Below are 18,437 nucleotides of genomic sequence, written 5' to 3' on the forward strand. Positions count from 1 at the left end.
CATTGAGATCCTGTGATTGTGTGAATGCTGAAGGCAGTGACACCATTGAGATCCTGTGACTGTGTGAATGCTGAAGGCAGTGACACCATTGAGATCCTGTTTACGTGTTTTTACTTCTTCTGACCTGGCTATGTTCTATCTTTCTTTTATCTCTTCAACTCTTTCTTCTATTCCTCTTTTTCTACCCTTTTGTCCCCCATTCACTTGACCTTTGACCTTAATCTACGCACACCTTCAACTTTAAAAACACTTTTCTGTCTACTTATTATACTACTAATTTGACTACCTATACTTTGTATTACTAATTCTACTACTACTTTTACTTATACTTAATCTACATATACTTTTACCACTAATTCTACTTGTACATTTTCTACTAATTCTACTACTGCTTTTTTTACTTATACTTATACTACTATTTCTACGACTACTTATACTTGTACTTTTACTACTAACTCTACTTCTAATTCTACTACAGCTTTTACTACTTATGCATATACTATTATCTCTACTTGTACTATTTCTACTTCTACTTCTACTACTTCTATTCCAACTTTTCTTCTTTTTCTTTTCGTTTCAGTTCATTTTTAACTTCACATCTGTCGTCTTCCTGCATGTGATCATCTCAACATTTATACTTTGAATTCTAGTAAAATACTGTCAAGCATACATGATACAGTTCACAGATTCAGCAGCACTTTCTTCTGAAAACACATTTTCCAGTATCTCTGTGTTTTCTCGCCTCCATGTGTAGCCGACTTGAACAACGTGAGGTTCTCTGCGTATCGAACGGCCATGAAGATCCGGAGGCTGCAGAAAGCTCTTTGCTGTGAGTACGACTGTTGAAGCCAAACACATGGAAATAAGTCGTTATTTTCTGTCGCTAATGCAAATGCTCACTGGTGACAGTTTCTGAGATCATTGAACAAACTACTGTCCATCATGGATGATGACAGTCATCCTCTGAACACTGTCATCAGTGAGCAGAGAAGCAGATGCAGCACGAATGCTCCTACCCAGGTGCAACACTAATAGACTCAGGGACTCATTCATTCCTCGGGCTATTAAATTGTACAATTCTGAGTTCGGGGGCAGGAGTGGAGTGAAAGTATCTGGATGTTCTGTTCCATGTTAGTCTTTGTATCCTTTGTTCTTTGACCTATGTTCTTTATCTTTATCTTTAGACTTAGATTGTATCATCTTGTTCTTCCTCTTTATGTTCTTCTTCTTATTTTATTTTTTATGTATTATTTTTTATTGTTTATGAAAAACTGCTGGCTATTGGTAAAAAAAAAACAATTTTCCGAAGGAGACCTCCTGAGGGATCAATAAAGTTTTACCTTACCTTACCTTAAATGTCAATTAAGTAAGTAAGTAAGTAATATTTATTTATATAGCGCTTTTCGAGACCAGGGTCACAAAGCGCTTAGACAATCAAAACAATATTCAAAAAAGTACATACTTTAAAGATCAAGATCATACTGAGAACAACACAGGAGTTCCAGAAATTCAAGGAAAAGCCTGAACAAATAGAAACGTCTTAAGATGTTTCTTGAAGGAGTCAGTAGATCATCAAACACAGATGTTTCTTGAAGGAGTCAGTAGATCATCAAACACAGATGTTTCTTGAAGGAGTCAGTAGATCATCAAACACAGATGTTTCTTGAAGGAGTCAGTAGATCATCAAACACAGATGTTTCTTAAAGGAGTCAGTAGATCATCAAACACAGATGTTTCTTGAAGGAGTCAGTAGATCATCAAACACAGATGTTTCTTGAAGGAGTCAGTAGATCATCAAACACAGATGTTTCTTGAAGGAGTCAGTAGATCATCAAACACAGATGTTTCTTGAAGGAGTCAGTAGATCATCAAACACAGATGTTTCTTGAAGGAGTCAGTAGATCATCAAACACAGATGTTTCTTGAAGGAGTCAGTAGATCATCAAACACAGATGTTTCTTGAAGGAGTCAGTAGATCATCAAACACAGATGTTTCTTGAAGGAGTCAGTAGATCATCAAACACAGATGTTTCTTAAAGGAGTCAGTAGATCATCAAACACAGATGTTTCTTAAAGGAGTCAGTAGACTCCATCAAGCGCAAAGAGAGAGAAGATCGTTCCAAAGCTTAGGAGCAACAGCCTGAAAAGATTTCTCTCCTCTGGTCCTGAGTCGTGTGCGTGGAACCATAAGTAGATTCTGATCCACAGACCTCAGAGCCCGAGCTGGGGTGTAAGGCTGGATCAGATCAGTGATGTAAGGAGGAGCCTGACCATGAATAGATCTGAAAGTAAGAACCAGAATTTTAAAATGATCCTGAAAGAAACTGGAAGCCAGTGAAGAGTTTTAAGGATCGGAGAAATGTGAGTTCTTCTACTAGAGCGGCTCAGAATTCTGAATCAACCTCAGACGAGACGATCCTTCTTGTTAAGACATGAAAACAAACTGTTACAATAGTCCAGACGAGAAGAAACAAACGCATGGATTATAAGATCCAGATCATGTTCCGACAACATTTTCCTAAGTTTAGAGATTTTTCTCAGTTGAAGGAAACAGTTTGTGGTCAGTTTTCTACAGTGTTGAACAAGAGACATGTCTTTATCAAATACAACACCCAGGTTTCTCAGGCTCAGTTTGACAGACTGACCTAAGTCACCCAAGTACTGACTCAACCCTGGAACCTTATCATCAGTTTGAGAAAATACACATATATGAGAACTTTCTCTAGTCTAAAGAAAACATGAATGTGTCACGGTTGGTGTTAAATAGGATAAATAAATACATTTTAGTGATTGTTTTCCCAACAAGAACGAGCAGATCATGTGTTCGTGTCTCGGGAGCGGCGGAGTGTTTTGGTAGAGTCAGGACTTTTATTACCTGAGGCGACCGTCGTGGCCTCGAGACGCCGTGAAACACATTTGCTGTCGTCCTCGCGCAGATTTCCCCGGTGCTCGTGCGGCGCGACGGAACCTAAATGCAATAGCAGTGACAAATATGAGCGTTAAACAGCCGAGGACGTTATTTACCCAACGTGTCCCTGCGCGGCTCAATTAGCTGCAGCGTTTTCGAGTGTCTACGGCGTCTAATGACTTCTGCTTTTATGGAGGCAGTGTTGCGGCGCCTGTCTGGTCACATGACCGTCTGAACCAGGAAGTGTTCGAACAGACTCAGAGCCGGAGGGATGATTCAAATTGAATAAAGTTGATATCGTTTGTTTTTTATTGACAATACCGTTACGGAGCAGCTTTGATCAAACCGTCGTCCGAGCTCCATGTCTTTATTATACGTTTTCAAAACTGATAAAAGTAATAATAAAAGAAAGCATTCAACAATATTTGTTCAAAATACAATCAAATCCAACCTTTCAATATAGTAATAATTGAATTGAATTTATATGTATTTGATGATTGAAAAAACTGTTTTAACAACATTTTAAATTCAGACCATATTCTTATTGCACTGATTTACTTATATATATAAACGTATAAACAAAAAAACAATATCAACCTTTTAACCTGTAGGTTCAACAACGAGTAAATGTAGTGAAAATGACAATAATGTTTCACTGAACACAAAGAATGTGTAACATCGTAGATAAGTTTCTCTCCGTCACGTCCTGATCTCGTCCTGGTTCTGATGAACTCTCTCTCGTCTCCAGTGGACCTGCTGGACCTCAGCGTGGCCCAGAACACCTTCGAGCAGCACAAGCTGACCAACAACAACCAGCTGCTGTCGGTGCCGGACGTCATCAACGGCCTGACGTCCATCTACGACGGTCTGGAGCAGGAGCACAAGGACCTGGTCAACGTGCCGCTGTGTGTGGACATGTGTCTCAACTGGCTGCTCAACGTCTACGACACGTACGTGCCTTCATGTTGTTACGAGCACGTGTTTGATCCGCGTGTCCTAGAGCGAGTCCTAGAGCGTGTCCTATAGCGTGCCCTAGAGCGTCCTAGAGCGTGTCCTAGAGCGTGTCCTAGAGCGTGTCCTAGAGCGTGTCCTAGAGCGTGTCCTAGAGCGTGTCCTAGAGCGTGTCCTAGAGCGTCCTAGAGTGTGTCCTAGAGCGTGACCTAGAGTGTGTCCGAGGGCGTGTCATAGAGCGTGTCATAGAGTGTGTCTTAGAGTGTGTCCTAGAGCGTGACCTAGAGTGTGTCCTAGAGCGTGTCCTAGAGTGTGTCCGAGGGCGTGTCATAGAGTGTGTCTTAGAGTGTGTCCTAGAGCGTGTCCTAGAGCGTGTCCTAGAGCGTGTCCTAGAGTGTGTCCGAGGGCGTGTCATAGAGCGTGTCTTAGAGTGTGTCCTAGAGCGTGACCTAGAGTGTGTCCTAGAGCGTGTCCTAGAGCGTGTCCTAGAGCGTGTCCGAGGGCGTGTCATAGAGTGTGTCCTAGAGCGTGACCTAGAGTGTGTCCGAGGGCGTGACCTAGAGTGTGTCCGAGGGCGTGTCATAGAGCGTGTCCTAGAGCGTGTCCTAGAGTGTGTCCTAGAGCGTGACCTAGAGTGTGTCCCAGAGCGTGTTCTAGAGCGTGTTCTAGAGCGTGCCCTAGAGCATCCTAGAGTGTGTCCTAGAGCATGTCCTAGAGCGTGACCTAGAGCATGTCCTAGAGCATGCCCTACAGCGTGTCCTAGAGCGTGTTCTAGAGCGTGTCCTAGAGCGTGCCCTAGAGCGTCCTAGAGTGTGTCCTAGAGCGTGTCCTAGAGCGTGCCCTAGCGCATCCTAGAGTGTGTCCTAGAGCGTGTTCTAGAGGGTGCCCTAGAGCATCCTAGAGTGTGTTCTAGAGCGTGTTCTAGAGCGTGTTCTAGAGCGTGTTCTAGAGCTTGTCCTATAGCGTGCCCTAGAGCGTCCTAGAGTGTGTCCTAGAGCGTGACCTAGAGTGTGTCCGAGGGCGTGTCATAGAGCGTGACCGAGAGCGTGACCGAGAGCGTGACCGAGAGCGTGTCCCAGGGCGTGTCCTAGAGCGTAACCGACAGTGTGACCGGGAGCGTGAACTAGAGCGTGTCCCAGAGCGTGACCGGCAGTGTGACCGAGAGCGTGACCTAGAGCATGTTCCAGAGTGTGTCCTAGAGCGTGTCCTAGAGTGTGTCCTAGAGCGTGTCCTAGAGCGTGCCCTACAGCGTGCCCTACAGCGTGCCCTAGAGCGTGCCCTAGAGCGTGCCCTAGAGCGTGACCTAGAGCGTGACCTAGTGCGTGTCCTAGAGCGTGACCTAGAGCGTGACCTAGTGCGTGTCCTAGAGCGTGACCTAGTGCGTGTCCTAGAGCGTGTCCTAGAGCGTGTGCTAGAGCGTGTGCCAGAGCGTGTGCCAGAGCGTGTGCTAGAGCGTGACCGAGAGCGTGACCGAGAGCGTGACCGAGAGCGTGTCCCAGGGCGTGTCCTAGAGCGTAACCGACAGTGTGACCGGGAGCGTGAACTAGAGCGTGTCCCAGAGCGTGACCGGCAGCGTGACCGAGAGCGTGACCTAGAGCATGTTCCAGAGCGTGTCCTAGAGCGTGTCCTAGAGCGTGTCCTAGAGCGTGACCTAGAGCGTGACCTAGAGCGTGTCCTAGAGCGTGACCTAGAGCGTGACCTAGAGCGTGTCCTAGAGCGTGATGTGTTGAGCTCTTTGCTGTCAATCAAAGTTTTGATGCTTCAACATGTATTTATTCATAAACAATCGTGAAAATCATGTGTTTAAACTTGGCAGAGGTCTGCGCTCTCTGAGTGCTTTTCTGGTCAAACTGTTTTTGAAAAATTTATTATTGTTTAAATATATATATATATTATCTAATAACTACCTCAATAGAGTCTCTCTAATGTTCACTTATTATCGCCTGCACTTGTCAACTCTGACGTGTCCATGTGTGTTCTTCTCCTGCAGGGGGCGCAGTGGCATGATCCGCGTCCTCTCCATGAAGATCGGACTTCTCTCGCTGTCCAAGGGTCACCTGGAGGAAAAATATAAATGTGAGTGTGAGCGTCGAGAGTGAAGAGAAACCATGCGGCTGCTCCAGCAAAATCCCCCCCGAGTGTCAATCAGTCTGTGCGAGTGACGGCGCCAGAGTCGGACTAATTGGATGAGAGACCTCCTGCTCGTCTCCCTCTGCTCTTTATACAATTGTCTTTCCTGATTTCCTGTGCAGGATTAGGGAGCTCGGGATCCAGGCGTGCTGCGCCGCCGCCGCTCTTTGTTTCTGCTTTATCTCTCGCCGTCTTCCTCGCTGTCACCGCATCCACCATTGTTCTTCGCTCTCGCTTCCTTTCTCGTCCTCCTTCCCTCGCCAGTGCGGAGGATTCCAACCCTGGGCTCATTCGTTCCACTGCCAGCTTCCATTAGCCCGGCCAAGATATGGAGCACTGCTCCGTCGCTCTCGCTCGCCTGAACACGAGAGTGCACGTCACGTGCACGCCGGGATGTTGGAAGACGCGGAAAGATGATCGTCGTTATTAGTCGACGGATGTTCGGATTCAGACGCTCGTGAAGATCCACCGTGACTCGTCCTCTTACGCTCCTGCAGAAGTGTTACATCATGTCTGTGTTCCTGCTCCAGGTCTGACCCGTGTCTCCCTCCCTCAGTTCTCTTCAGCCAGGTGGCGTCGTCGGGCGACACGTGCGACCAGAGGCAGCTCGGCCTGTTGTTGCACGAAGCCATCCAGATCCCCAAGCAGCTGGGCGAGGTGGCCGCCTTCGGGGGATCCAACATAGAACCCAGCGTCCGCAGCTGCTTCCAACACGTATGTTCTGTTGCACACGCATGTTCTGTCGCACATGTGTGTTCTGTTGCACATGTATGTTCTGTTGCACACGTGTGTTCTGTTGCACACGTGTGTTCTTTTGCACGCGTGTGTTCTTTTGCACGCGTGTGTTCTGTTGCACGTGTGTGTTCTGTCGCACACGTATGTTCTGTTGCACACGTATGTTCTGTTGCACACATATGTTCTTTTGCACATGTGTGTTCTGTTCTCACGTATGTTCTGTTGCACACGTGTGTTCTGTCGCACACGTGTGTTCTGTCGCACACGTGTGTTCTGTCGCACACGTGTGTTCTGTCACACACCAGTGTTCTGTCGCACGCCTGTGTTCCGTCGCACACGTGTGTTCCGCCGCACACGTGTGTTCTGTTGATCAAACATCTTCTTTACTAGATGTCGAGATCTTTAAGATCAACGTTCGTCCGACGATATCAGAATATGTTTAAACATCAGCTCGAAAAGCTGCTGGAGGCACTGTATCCTCTCGTCCTCAGTCATCTTTCTTCCTTTAGCTGCGGAGGGCTTAACGACTGATGCCCTCTAGAGGCCGGGGGTTGTAATCGCGACACAAGAATGAACGTGCACCGGGAAACATTATTGTTACATGTAAATTAATTAATATTTATTGTAATTGTATTTATTTACGCCCCAGTACAACAGTAAGATAAGATAAGTACGCGACCACAGCTACTGATGATCAGTTAACGAACCACCTGAACTCAGCGGTGGCAGTTGAAGGGGTCGAGGTCAGTGGCGCCCCCTGCAGGCACCACAGAGAAGAGCACACAAGCCACACTCGGGTGTGAAACATTTTGTGTTGAACTTCTTGTTCCAGCGGAGAAGGAAATCATCCATAAACGCACAATGCTAATCAATTAGCCTTGCGGTTGATGGCGCGTGTCTTGCGCGTCTGTTTGTCAAAAGCGCCGCAGGTTCTCGGGTCATTACCCAGAAGCATTAGCGGCTTTAAACACCGGCGCCGCTCGGACCCTCGTTCACGCGGGTCATGATTGATGGTCCGATATACTGACGAGGGTCCGACAGCCTCCGTGATGTCCGACTGCTAGCATTAGCTAGAGATCACGCATCGATCCCAGGAAGTCATTAAACTCGTCGCTTCCGTTCGTCCTCCTGACTCGTCTCGGTCTTCGTCGCCGTTAAAGTCTTTTATAGTTTCAGCTCCGCTGATCAAGCCTGACGCCGTTAAAGTCCTTCTGCTCGTTTCTACTGCAGCCAAGAGCACTTGTGACGCTCGATCTCAACACATCACGACCAGAATGATGGTTTTAGTTTGTTTTTAGATGATTGATGTGTGACTCTATTGTATCATCAGTGTGTGTGTGTTGTTGTGATGTGTGACTCTATTGTATCATCAGTGTGTGTGTGTTGATGTGTGACTCTATTGTATCACCAGTGTGTGTGTGTGTGTGTTGTGATGTGTGACTATTGTATCATCAGTGTGTGTGTGTGTGTTGTTGTGTTGTGTGACTCTATTGTATCATCAGTGTGTGTGTGTGTTGTTGTGATGTGTGACTCTATTATATCATCAGTGAGTGTGTGTGTGTGTTGTTGTGATGTGTGACTCTATTGTATCATCAGTGTGTGTGTGTGTTGTTGTGATGTGTGACTCTATTGTATCATCAGTGTGTATGTGTGTGTTGTTGTGATGTGTGGATCAAAAGAGCAGTAGAGCTGGATGTCATCAGGAAATCTCTGAATGATTTAACCGAGGGGAATCAAGTACAGCAAAAACAATAAATGACCCAGAACAGAACCTTGAGGGACTCCACACAACAGATCTGCCGATTGAGACCTCATTTGATTGGCAGATACACTGAAACTGCGGGCCATAAAGGTATGATGAGAACCATTCTAACACAGACCCAGACAGTCTTCATCCCTCAGTCTTCTCAGCAGGATCTGGTTCAACTGTGTCAAAGGCTGAGGACAGATCCAAGAGAACCAGAACAGTGAATTTACCCGAGGCAGCCGACATCATGTCACTGGATACCTTCAGTAAAGCTGTCTCCGTAGAGTGATGTTTACGGAAGCCAGACTGAAACTTCTCATGGATGTCGCTCTGATCCAGGAACAGCTGCTCAGACACCACCTTCTCCAAGATCTTGGACAAGAAAGGGAGCTTAGAAATAGGCCTGAAATTACTGAGGTCAGTTGGGTCTAAGCCTGGCTTTTTGAGCAGAGGCTCCACAATGGCATGTTTAAATGCATTGTTAAAAACCCCTGTGGAAAGGGAGAGGTTCACCATATTGGTAACCCAGGGGCCAATTACATCAAATACTTTGATAAAAGCCTACAAGGAAGGACGTCATCTGAGCAAGAGGAGGGTTTCATCTTGTTCACTAGTGCTGAAATATCACCCAAAGATACAGCAGTGAAGGAAGACCAAGAGGAGGAGAGGGGCTCAGAGACAGTAGGTGCTCCAAACAAAGGGGGAGAGATTTTCTCTTTGATCAATTTAATTTTGTCAATGAAAAAATTCAACAATGCATTGCTGTCAGCTTCACAGAAGACATGCTTCCTCAGTGTGTGACTCTATTGTATCATCAGTGTGTGTGTGTTGTTGTGATGTGTGACTCTATTGTTTCATCAGTGGTTGTGTGTGTGACTCTATTGTATCATCAGTGTGTGTGTGTTGTTGTGATGTGTGACTCTATTGTATCATCAGTGGGTGTGTGTTGTTGTGATGTGTGCCTCTATTGTATCATCAGTGTGTGTGTGTTGTTGTGATGTGTGACTCTATTGTATCATCAGTGTGTGTGTGTTGTTGTGATGTGTGACTCTATTGTATCATCAGTGTGTGTGTGTTGTTGTGATGTGTGACTCTATTGTATCATCAGTGTGTGTGTGTTGTTGTGATGTGTGACTCTATTGTATCATCAGTGTGTGTGTTGTTGTGATGTGTGACTCTATTGTATCATCAGTGTGTGTGTGTTGTTGTGATGTGTGACTCTATTGTATCATCAGTGTGTGTGTTGTGATGTGTGACTCTATTGTATCATCAGTGTATGTTGTTGTGATGTGTGACTCTATTGTATCATCAGTGTGTGTGTGTTGTGATGTGTGACTCTATTGTATCATCAGTGTGTGTTTGTACAAAACTCTCTTTTCATCGAAATATTGACATTAGAAAATGATCTTAAGCTCCGCCCACTGAAAACACTTGGAATCTTGTTGACCATAACCACACCCACTCTGCTGTGATTTGTCAAGCATGGAGGTTTGTCACCGCACGTCATCAATGGTCTCCACCTCCAAGGGACTTGTTGTATAAACAAAGCGTGAGGAGTGAAGCCATTATTACGTCATAATGTCTGTTCTCGGACAGTAGTTATCATCAGTTAAAGTAATCTCACACATGCATCACTGACTGACGCACACACACACACACACACACACACACACACACACACACGCACACGCACACGCACACGCACACACGCACACACACGGCTCTCTGTCAATCATCCATGATTCCGCCCCGAGGTGGTCGGTAAAGAACGAGGCTGGAGCTCGTAACGATACAATCGCTCTCTTCATTTAGTTTAATGGTCTTCAGGATGGAGGAGAAGCTCCATCAATACTGTTCTGCTGCCACCTTCGTTCTTCTAACTGTCCATCCATCCTTCGTTCTTCTAACTGTCCATCCATCCTCGCCGCCGTCTCCGCCAGCAATTAGTGCTTCTTCGTCGCTCGCTGGCCAGTAGAGGAATCGAAGAGACGGTCGGGTGAAGGTCAAGTTAGAAGGACATGTATGTGTCGATGGTTCAACATCCAACACACCTTTGTTTACTCTCTCTCTCTCTTTCTCCATCCCTCTCTCTCTCTCTCTCTCCATCCCTCTCTCTCTCTCTCTCCCTCCATCTCTCTCTCTCCTTCTCTCTCTCCATCTCTCTCTCTCTCTCCATCCCTCTCTCTCTCTCTCTCTCCATCCCTCTCTCTCTCCCTCCATCCCTCTCTCTCTCTCTCTCCATCCCCCTCTCTCTCTCTCCCTCTCTCCCCCTCTCTCTCTTTCTCTCCATCCCTCTCTCTCTCTCTCTCCCTCCATCCCTCTCTCTCTCTCTCTCCCTCCATCCCTCTCTCATCCCTCTCTCTCTCTCTCCATCCCTCCATCCCTCTCTCTCTCTCCCTCTCTTTCTTTCTCTCCCTCTCTCCCCCTCTCTCTCTTTCTCTCCATCCCTCTCTCTCTCTCTCTCCATCCCTCTCTCTCTCCTCCCTCTCTCTCTCTCCATCCCTCTCTCTCTCATCCCCCTCTCTCTCTTTCTCTCCATCCCTCTCTCTCTCTTTCTCTCTCCCTCTCCCTCTCATCCCCCTCTCTCTCTCCATCCCCCCTCTCTCTTTCTCTCCATCCCTCTCTCTCTCTCTTTCTCTCCATCCCTCTCTCTTCCTTCTCCCTCTCCCTCTCTCTCCCTCCCTCTCTCTCTCTCTCTCCCTCTCCCCCTCTCTCTCTCTCTCTCCCTCTCTCACTCCATCTCTCCCCCCCTCTTTTTTATTTTTTTTAATTTAATTTCTTTTTTTTTTTACTTTTTCAAAACTCTAACCTAAAAATATTTATATATATATATATGTGTTACCTTTTCAAAACTCTCTCTCTCTCTCTCTCTCTCTCTCTCTCTCTCTCTCTTTCTCTCTCTCCTCCAGGTGAACAACAAGGTGGAGCTGGAGCCTCGTCAGTTCGTGGAGTGGATGCGTCTGGAGCCTCAGTCCATGGTGTGGCTTCCTGTGCTGCACAGAGTCGCAGCGGCGGAGACGGCGAAACATCAGGCCAAGTGCAACATCTGCAAGGAGTGTCCCATCGTCGGGTTTAGGTAGACCACGTGCACACACACGTGCACACACACACACACACACACACACATGTTCAGCGTGGCGTTCATAAAGGGCAGATCGTCTCTGGAGGGAAGACATTTATCTAAATGTCAGCAGCTGATGCAGCTCAGACCAAATACTGACCAGAGGGTTTTGAAAGAAAGAAAATGTTGTTCACAGTCGCCGACGAGCGGATCAATAACAGAAGAACATGTTGGAGTTTTTGAGTTGAAATGTTGGCCTCATGTTGAGATAAACACCAGCAGATACTGAACATGTTCTCGGGCGAACGTGAAGAAACCGATCCAGGATTTCCTGGTTACGTCCTAGGGCGCCCCCTGGATCCTGTGGAGGAAGTGACTGGGAGGAGGATACGGAGCAAGCTGGCCTCCATGAGGAGGAACTTGTCTCACCCTCTCCAGCACACACTGAGGGCATTGAGGAGCTCCATCAGTGATAGGATGCTCCATCCCAGGTGTGTGAGGGAGAGGTACCGCAGGTCCTTCCTCCCTTTGGTATATTGCTCTTGCTGTTGTTAAAACGAATTTCCCTTCGCGGGACAATAAAGGATTCTGATTCTGATAGGCCAATAAGAGAAACCAGAGCCGTGACATTATCAGAGACAGTAGATGATTGTTCTCGTGAGAAGTTCCTCAAGAGTTCCTCACGGTTTCTCCTCCTTCTGTTGAAGAAGTTCTGACACCAACACACATCTCTCTCTCTCTCTCATGACATTTGAAATGGAAACAACAAGCTCAACAGTAGGACGTAAACATGTTTGTTGCTGCTCTCAGCCAAACGCTGGCTATAAAACGTGGCGCCTGCAGGGAAATCTTGGCCGCCTGGACTCGGACGCAACAGTATGTTCGGGGAAGTGTTGTCGTCGTACCTGCTCCGAGGCTGTGCTTCGCCAGCAGAAGCAGATCTGATGAAGCACACGTCAACGAAGGCCTGGCGTTGATGGATGGGAGTCGGAGGGAGGGGGGGGAGGCTGAAGGAAAACGCTTCAAAAGCGTTGTGTGAAATTGACATTCAGTATGGAAGCCACAGAATTGTTGTTTCTTTCGCAGGAAACTTGGATTTATGGAGGATTTTCTCTGTTGATTCATTAGAAGAGAGTTTTACGATGTTTACACCAAGTATTTGAAATCAAAGTAGTAATCTGGCGATTCGTGTCTTCACTCTTGACACCCAAACTCTTCTCCTGGTCCAGAGTCAAACCATCAGAACTGAAATATCTGACGTCGATTAAAACTACCGTATTCTCCGGACTATAAGTGGCAGTTTTTTTCATAGTTTGTCCGGGGGTGCGATTATACTCTGGAGCGACTTATGTGTGAAATTATGAACACATTATTAGCGGTATATCATTTCACATGTTATTTTCACACTAAACCACCAGAGGGCGCTCTAGGCCTGTGTTGATCATTTCCACGTAGAAGAGGAAGCATCTTCTACCTCCGGAGTTAGTTAGTTGTTTAAAAGTGACACGAGGATGAAGAGTTATTTGGAGTTACATGGATGGTTTGGTAAACTTGTTAGTTATTTATGCTATAGTTCTCTGAATAACTCTTCATATGTTATGTTAACATACCAGGTTCTCACTTCATGTAACGTAACGTACAATTATTCTGTTGTTGCCTCTAGTTTTATTTTAACTTGTCTTTCAAGATGACATGTCTGTTCTTGGTGTTGGATTTTATCAAATCAATTTCCCCCAAAAATGTGACTTATACTCCAGTGCGACTTATATATGTTTTTACTTCTTTATTATGCATTTTATGTCTGGAGCGACTTGTACTCCGGAGACACTTGTATTCCGGACAATACAGTACTCATAGGTCCGGACAGAAGGTCCTGACGTTCCGTCCGTCGCCGAGAGAAGAACGTGGCGATGATGAGGTCGTAGTCGCCGGCGGACGAGCGGCTGCTTTTTTTTTACCGCCTCATATTTATCGCCCTCGCGGCGCTGAAGATATAAACATTGTCACAACAATGGAAACGGCTTCTTCTGCCTCCTCAGCTCTCGTCTCTCACTGCAGGTACCGCAGCCTGAAGCATTTCAACTACGACGTTTGTCAGAGCTGCTTCTTCTCCGGGCGCACGGCCAAAGGCCACAAGCTCAACTACCCCATGGTTGAGTACTGCACACCGGTGAGACACACACACACACACTCAATTCCTAACTGTCTCCAGATCCGCCGCTTGACACCGGCAAACCTTTATCGATTGTTGTGTTAGTCAAGAGCCAAAGGGTGACTCGTCGGCAGAGGTTTTCACTGAAATATAATCATCAGAACTTCTCATGTCGTGGACTTTGAATGCCTCAGAGAAGAAGATGAATCTTGCAACTGCTTTAACTTAAAATAAACACTTTTCTCGCTTTGATTTTACTACACTATGGTTTTGTGTAATAGATCCGTGTACGAGGCTCTACGTCTTCTCACTGCTGCTGTTCATCCAGTGAGGGATCCATTGAGTTGAAGTCACTCAATGTCATGAACTCTCTGTGAGAAACGTTGATCCAGACCTTCTAAGAGATGGATCCACTGGAGACACCTCAGGTCCTCGCGCCTTTATTTTATGTAAATAATTAAAACATTTGACTTCCACAAAACCTTGAACACTCTTATCGTCGTCGTGTCTCGTCCCGACATCGCGAGAGAGAATCTGAAGTCCATATCGTGTCGCTCTGGACTTCACGACCTTCTGAACTTGAACCTCCACCTGTCCACAGTGGACAACTATGAGTACCTCGGTGTGTGGATGGACAGTAAACTGGTCCTGCAATACAGACCATGTATATAAGAAGGTTCAGAGTAGACTGTACTTTCTGAGGAGGCTTTGATCATTTAACATCTGCAAGAAGCTCCTCTGCATGTTCTACCAGTCTGTGGTGGCCAGTGTTCTATGCTGTGGTGTGTTGGGGTGGAAATGTGTCCAAGAGGAGGTCAACAGGTTGGACAGGTTGATCAGGAGGGCTGGCTCTGTGGTTGGAATGAAGCTGGACTCACTGGTGACAGTTGCTGAGAGGAGATCATTGAACAAACTACTGTCCATCATGGATGATGACAGTCATCCTCTGAACACTGTCATCAGTGAGCAGAGAAGCAGAATGAGTGCACGAATGCTCCTACCCAGGTGCAACACTAATAGACTCAGGGACTCATTCATCCCTCGGGCTATTAAATTGTACAATTCTGAGTTCGGGGGCAGGAGTGGAGTGAAAGTATCTGGATGTTCTGTTCCATGTTAGTCTTTGTATCCTTTGTTGTTTTTCTTTGACCTATGTTCTTTATCTTTATCTTTAGACTTAGATTGTGTCATCTTGTTCTTCCTCTTTATGTTCTTCTTCTTATTTTATTTTTTATATATCATTTTTTATTGTTTATGAAAAACTGCTGGCTATTGGTAAAAAACAATTTCCCGAAGGAGACCTCCTGAGGGATCAATAAAGTTTTACCTTACCTTACCTTACCTTCCTGACAGAACTCCGTTAAATTGTAACTGAATAAACGTGAAAACACTCTCGGCTTTTTTTCTTTTTCAATCGCGGTTCTCACCGAGAGCAACATCTCAGACGTGAGGACGGACGCGTCTTCTCAGGTTCTCGTCTGAAGACCAAGTTAAACTGGTCTGGACTGACCTCACGTCTCACTTTAATGGACTTTTCTCTCTTTAAATGGCTGGAGTTCAGACTCTGGAGCTTCAAACTTTGATGTATTTTGATCATAAACGTTGCACGTTCCTCGTCATGCTGGACGTTCTTTGAAATGAACGTCTTGTTTTTCCTGAAATAACATCATATTATCTGTGACTTTGAAGGCAGGACATGGAAATAAAATTCATTCTTATTCTCATTCTATACATGCACTGACGTGTTAGTCAACCACAGTCTTTGTTATATAAATATAAGGTAAGGTAAGGTAAAACTAAAGATGACACAATCTAATCTAAAGATAAAGATAAAGAACATAGGTCAAAGAAAAACAACAAAGCATACAAAGACTAACATGGAACAGAACATCCAGATACTTTCACTCCACTCCTGCCCCCGAACTCAGAATTGTACAATTTAATAGCCCGAGGGATGAATGAGTCCCTGAGTCTATTAGTGTTGCACCTGGGTAGGAGCATTCGTGCTTCATCTGCTTCTCTGCTCACTGATGACAGTGTTCAGAGGATGACTGTCATCATCCATGATGGACAGTAGTTTGTTCAATGATCTCCTCTCAGCAACTGTCACCAGTGAGTCCAGCTTCATTCCAACCACAGAACCAGCCCTCCTGATCAACCTGTCCAACCTGTTGACACTCCTCTTGGACACATTTCCATATACAAATATAATTTATAATATACATTTGTTATATAAACGAAAGGTAAAGAAAACATCTTTGATACCTTTTAAAACTGTGTTTTAAAACAGATTATAAACATCTTTTAACATCATAAAAGTACATTTTCTTTTGTCTGGCTGTGTTCGCGACTTCACCGTCAGCCTCTAGTGGACACTGTATGAACTGCAGCTTTTCTCTTCCCGTTGGATTGACTTTCTTCGCTAAAACTGTGTGTTGACACTAATGTAGACGAACCTCTGTGGAATTAAACATCAGTATATGAGAGATTTCACCAGGTTTTTCCAGTCAAATCTCATCTAGTAAAAAACGAACGACGCAACCTGACCGTGAGAAACCATGTTAGCGAAGGTATCTCGTGATGACACTGAAGTCCTGAACACCAGCCGAGACCATTAAAGAGGAGTTGGCGAGCAGGAAGCGGCTGATTCAGCAGGAGATCAATGGACTGTAAAGTTCAGGAGAAGAGATTCTAATTTTATGAGTAAACAGAGAAGCCTGGAGCAGACTTTGAGAATAACGTGGATCGACAGACTCGGCAGAGACGTTTAAACGACGGAGACACCGATGAGCCATAAATGAAACGGACGTTTCCTCAGTGATCTCTGACGGTAAAAGAAGGTGAAGCCAGAGGGACCTGAGACACAGTGATGGAGTCTCTACACGCCTGGACTGTTTGAAAGAACATGTGATCAATATTTACATGAAATGACTTTGTATCTGTTTCTGTCCCAGACTTTAAATGCTCTTTCACTGTCTTCAGACGACGTCAGGCGAGGACATGCGGGACTTCACCAAAGTACTGAAGAACAAGTTCCGCTCCAAAAAGTACTTCGCTAAACACCCGCGACTGGGCTACCTTCCCGTGCAGACGGTCCTGGAGGGCGACAACATGGAGACGTGAGTGGCATCAAAACAATGTTAACCCGGACTGTGATGAGAACCTTCCATACATCGACCAAACCTAAGACATCGAAGTTCTCGTCTGACTTCTACAAACATCTCGAGTTAAGCTCGTTGGTTTGTCCAAGTGGTTTCGATTCCTGCAGATCAGTTCCTTTCGAGAGTCTCTGCAGATCCAGACCTTGTGAATGGATCGAGATCTTGAGAAGCTCAATGCTAAGGAGCTGCTGAGAGGAACCTGTGTGGTGTTCCTGGGGCTTCAAAGCCACACTTTACCTTCACTTCCTTCTCACGCCAGCGAGCGTCGGTGGTTTTACCTCCTGCAGGCTCATGTTTCACTGACATGTCGTCACATCGGAGGATTCCGTACTTTTCAGCAGCTTCTCCCGGATCTTACATCTCAATTACTGGACGGATGGATTTTCTTGACGTCCGGTTCCACAGAGTCGCCTCTCGGATGGATTTCTCTCTTCATCCCTTTATCCTCTTGTCCTCCTGCTCACCTCCGACTTGATCCCTCCTCACTTTCTCCTAAAGTGTGAAACCAGGCGACGGATCGCGTGATCGTCGGAGATGCTAGTTCGTTAGCATCGGCTGTTAATAATGTCAGACTCACAATAGTTATGCTGGGAAGCATTCACACAATTGAGTTCCTACAATTAATATGTACTACAATTAATATGTACTTAAAGACCTAAAAGGCAGTACAAATGAAAATAGAGTCGAGTAGTGTCACTAGCACGGACAATATATCGACTTCTGGCTACAGCTACATGCTAGTCGCCATAGAAGCACCGATGCTAACAGAGCTAGCTTAGCATCGGATGTTAAACTCTTACCAAAAGAGTTCAGGAAGTCGTTTTGTTCGATGCTTCTTGTTCTTCTTCAACGTACAGATGATCACAGAGAGAAATCCAGTTCATGTGTCTTCATGTCCTCGTCCAAAAACCCTTGTTCTTCTTCTCCTTCTCTTCAACCATCCATCCTTCCAAACTCAGTCGTGACTCTCCATTCGAAACCTCAGTATCTTCTTCTCTGACTCTTCTTCTCCGTGATGCCTTCAGGGACACGTTCCTTCACCTCCAATCACTTAATTTCCTAACATTGATTCCAGAGACTCATACCAACATGATTATTTTGATAGTGTAAGAAAAGGTGACTTCATAGAAGACCCGATCCTGGACCCGATCCTTGACCTGATCCTTGACCCGATCCTGGACCCGATCGTGGACCCGATCCTTGACCCGATCCTTGACCTGATCCTTGACCCATCCTTGACCCGATCGTGGACCCGATCCTTGACCCGATCCTTGACCCGATCCTGGACCCGATCCTTGACCCGATCCTTGACCCAATCCTGGACCCGATCCTGGAACCCATCCTGGACCTGATCCTGGACCCGATCCTTGACCCGATCCTTGACCCGATCCTGGACCCGATCCTTGACCCGATCCTTGACCCGATCCTGGACCCGATCCTTGACCCATCCTTGACCCGATCCTGGACCCGATCCTTGACCCGATCCTTGACCCGATCCTGGACCCGATCCTGGAACCCATCCTTGACCCGATCCTTGACCCGATCCTTGACCCGATCCTTGACCCGATCCTTGACCCGATCCTGGACCCGAT

At 46.0% G+C, this 18,437-nt stretch overlaps 1 protein-coding gene across 5 annotated transcripts in view; it reads left to right on the forward strand.

Moving 5' to 3' along the window:
- The window catches only part of utrn (utrophin), a 262,181-nt gene that overhangs the window by 216,226 nt on the left and 27,518 nt on the right, over positions 1–18,437 (forward strand). For all 5 annotated transcript variants that reach the window (XM_087805312.1, XM_087805309.1, XM_087805311.1 and 2 more), the window contains 7 exons: positions 755–829; positions 3,657–3,858; positions 5,850–5,935; positions 6,546–6,703; positions 11,381–11,547; positions 13,591–13,702; positions 16,667–16,803. In XM_087805312.1, the coding sequence (XP_087661438.1) occupies positions 755–829; positions 3,657–3,858; positions 5,850–5,935; positions 6,546–6,703; positions 11,381–11,547; positions 13,591–13,702; positions 16,667–16,803 (937 nt within the window). The remainder of the gene's footprint in view (positions 1–754; positions 830–3,656; positions 3,859–5,849; positions 5,936–6,545; positions 6,704–11,380; positions 11,548–13,590; positions 13,703–16,666; positions 16,804–18,437) is intronic.

The sequence above is a fragment of the Callionymus lyra genome, chromosome 13, assembly GCF_982586985.1.
Source record: "Callionymus lyra chromosome 13, fCalLyr1.hap1.1, whole genome shotgun sequence".
Lineage (NCBI taxonomy): Eukaryota > Metazoa > Chordata > Actinopteri > Syngnathiformes > Callionymidae > Callionymus > Callionymus lyra.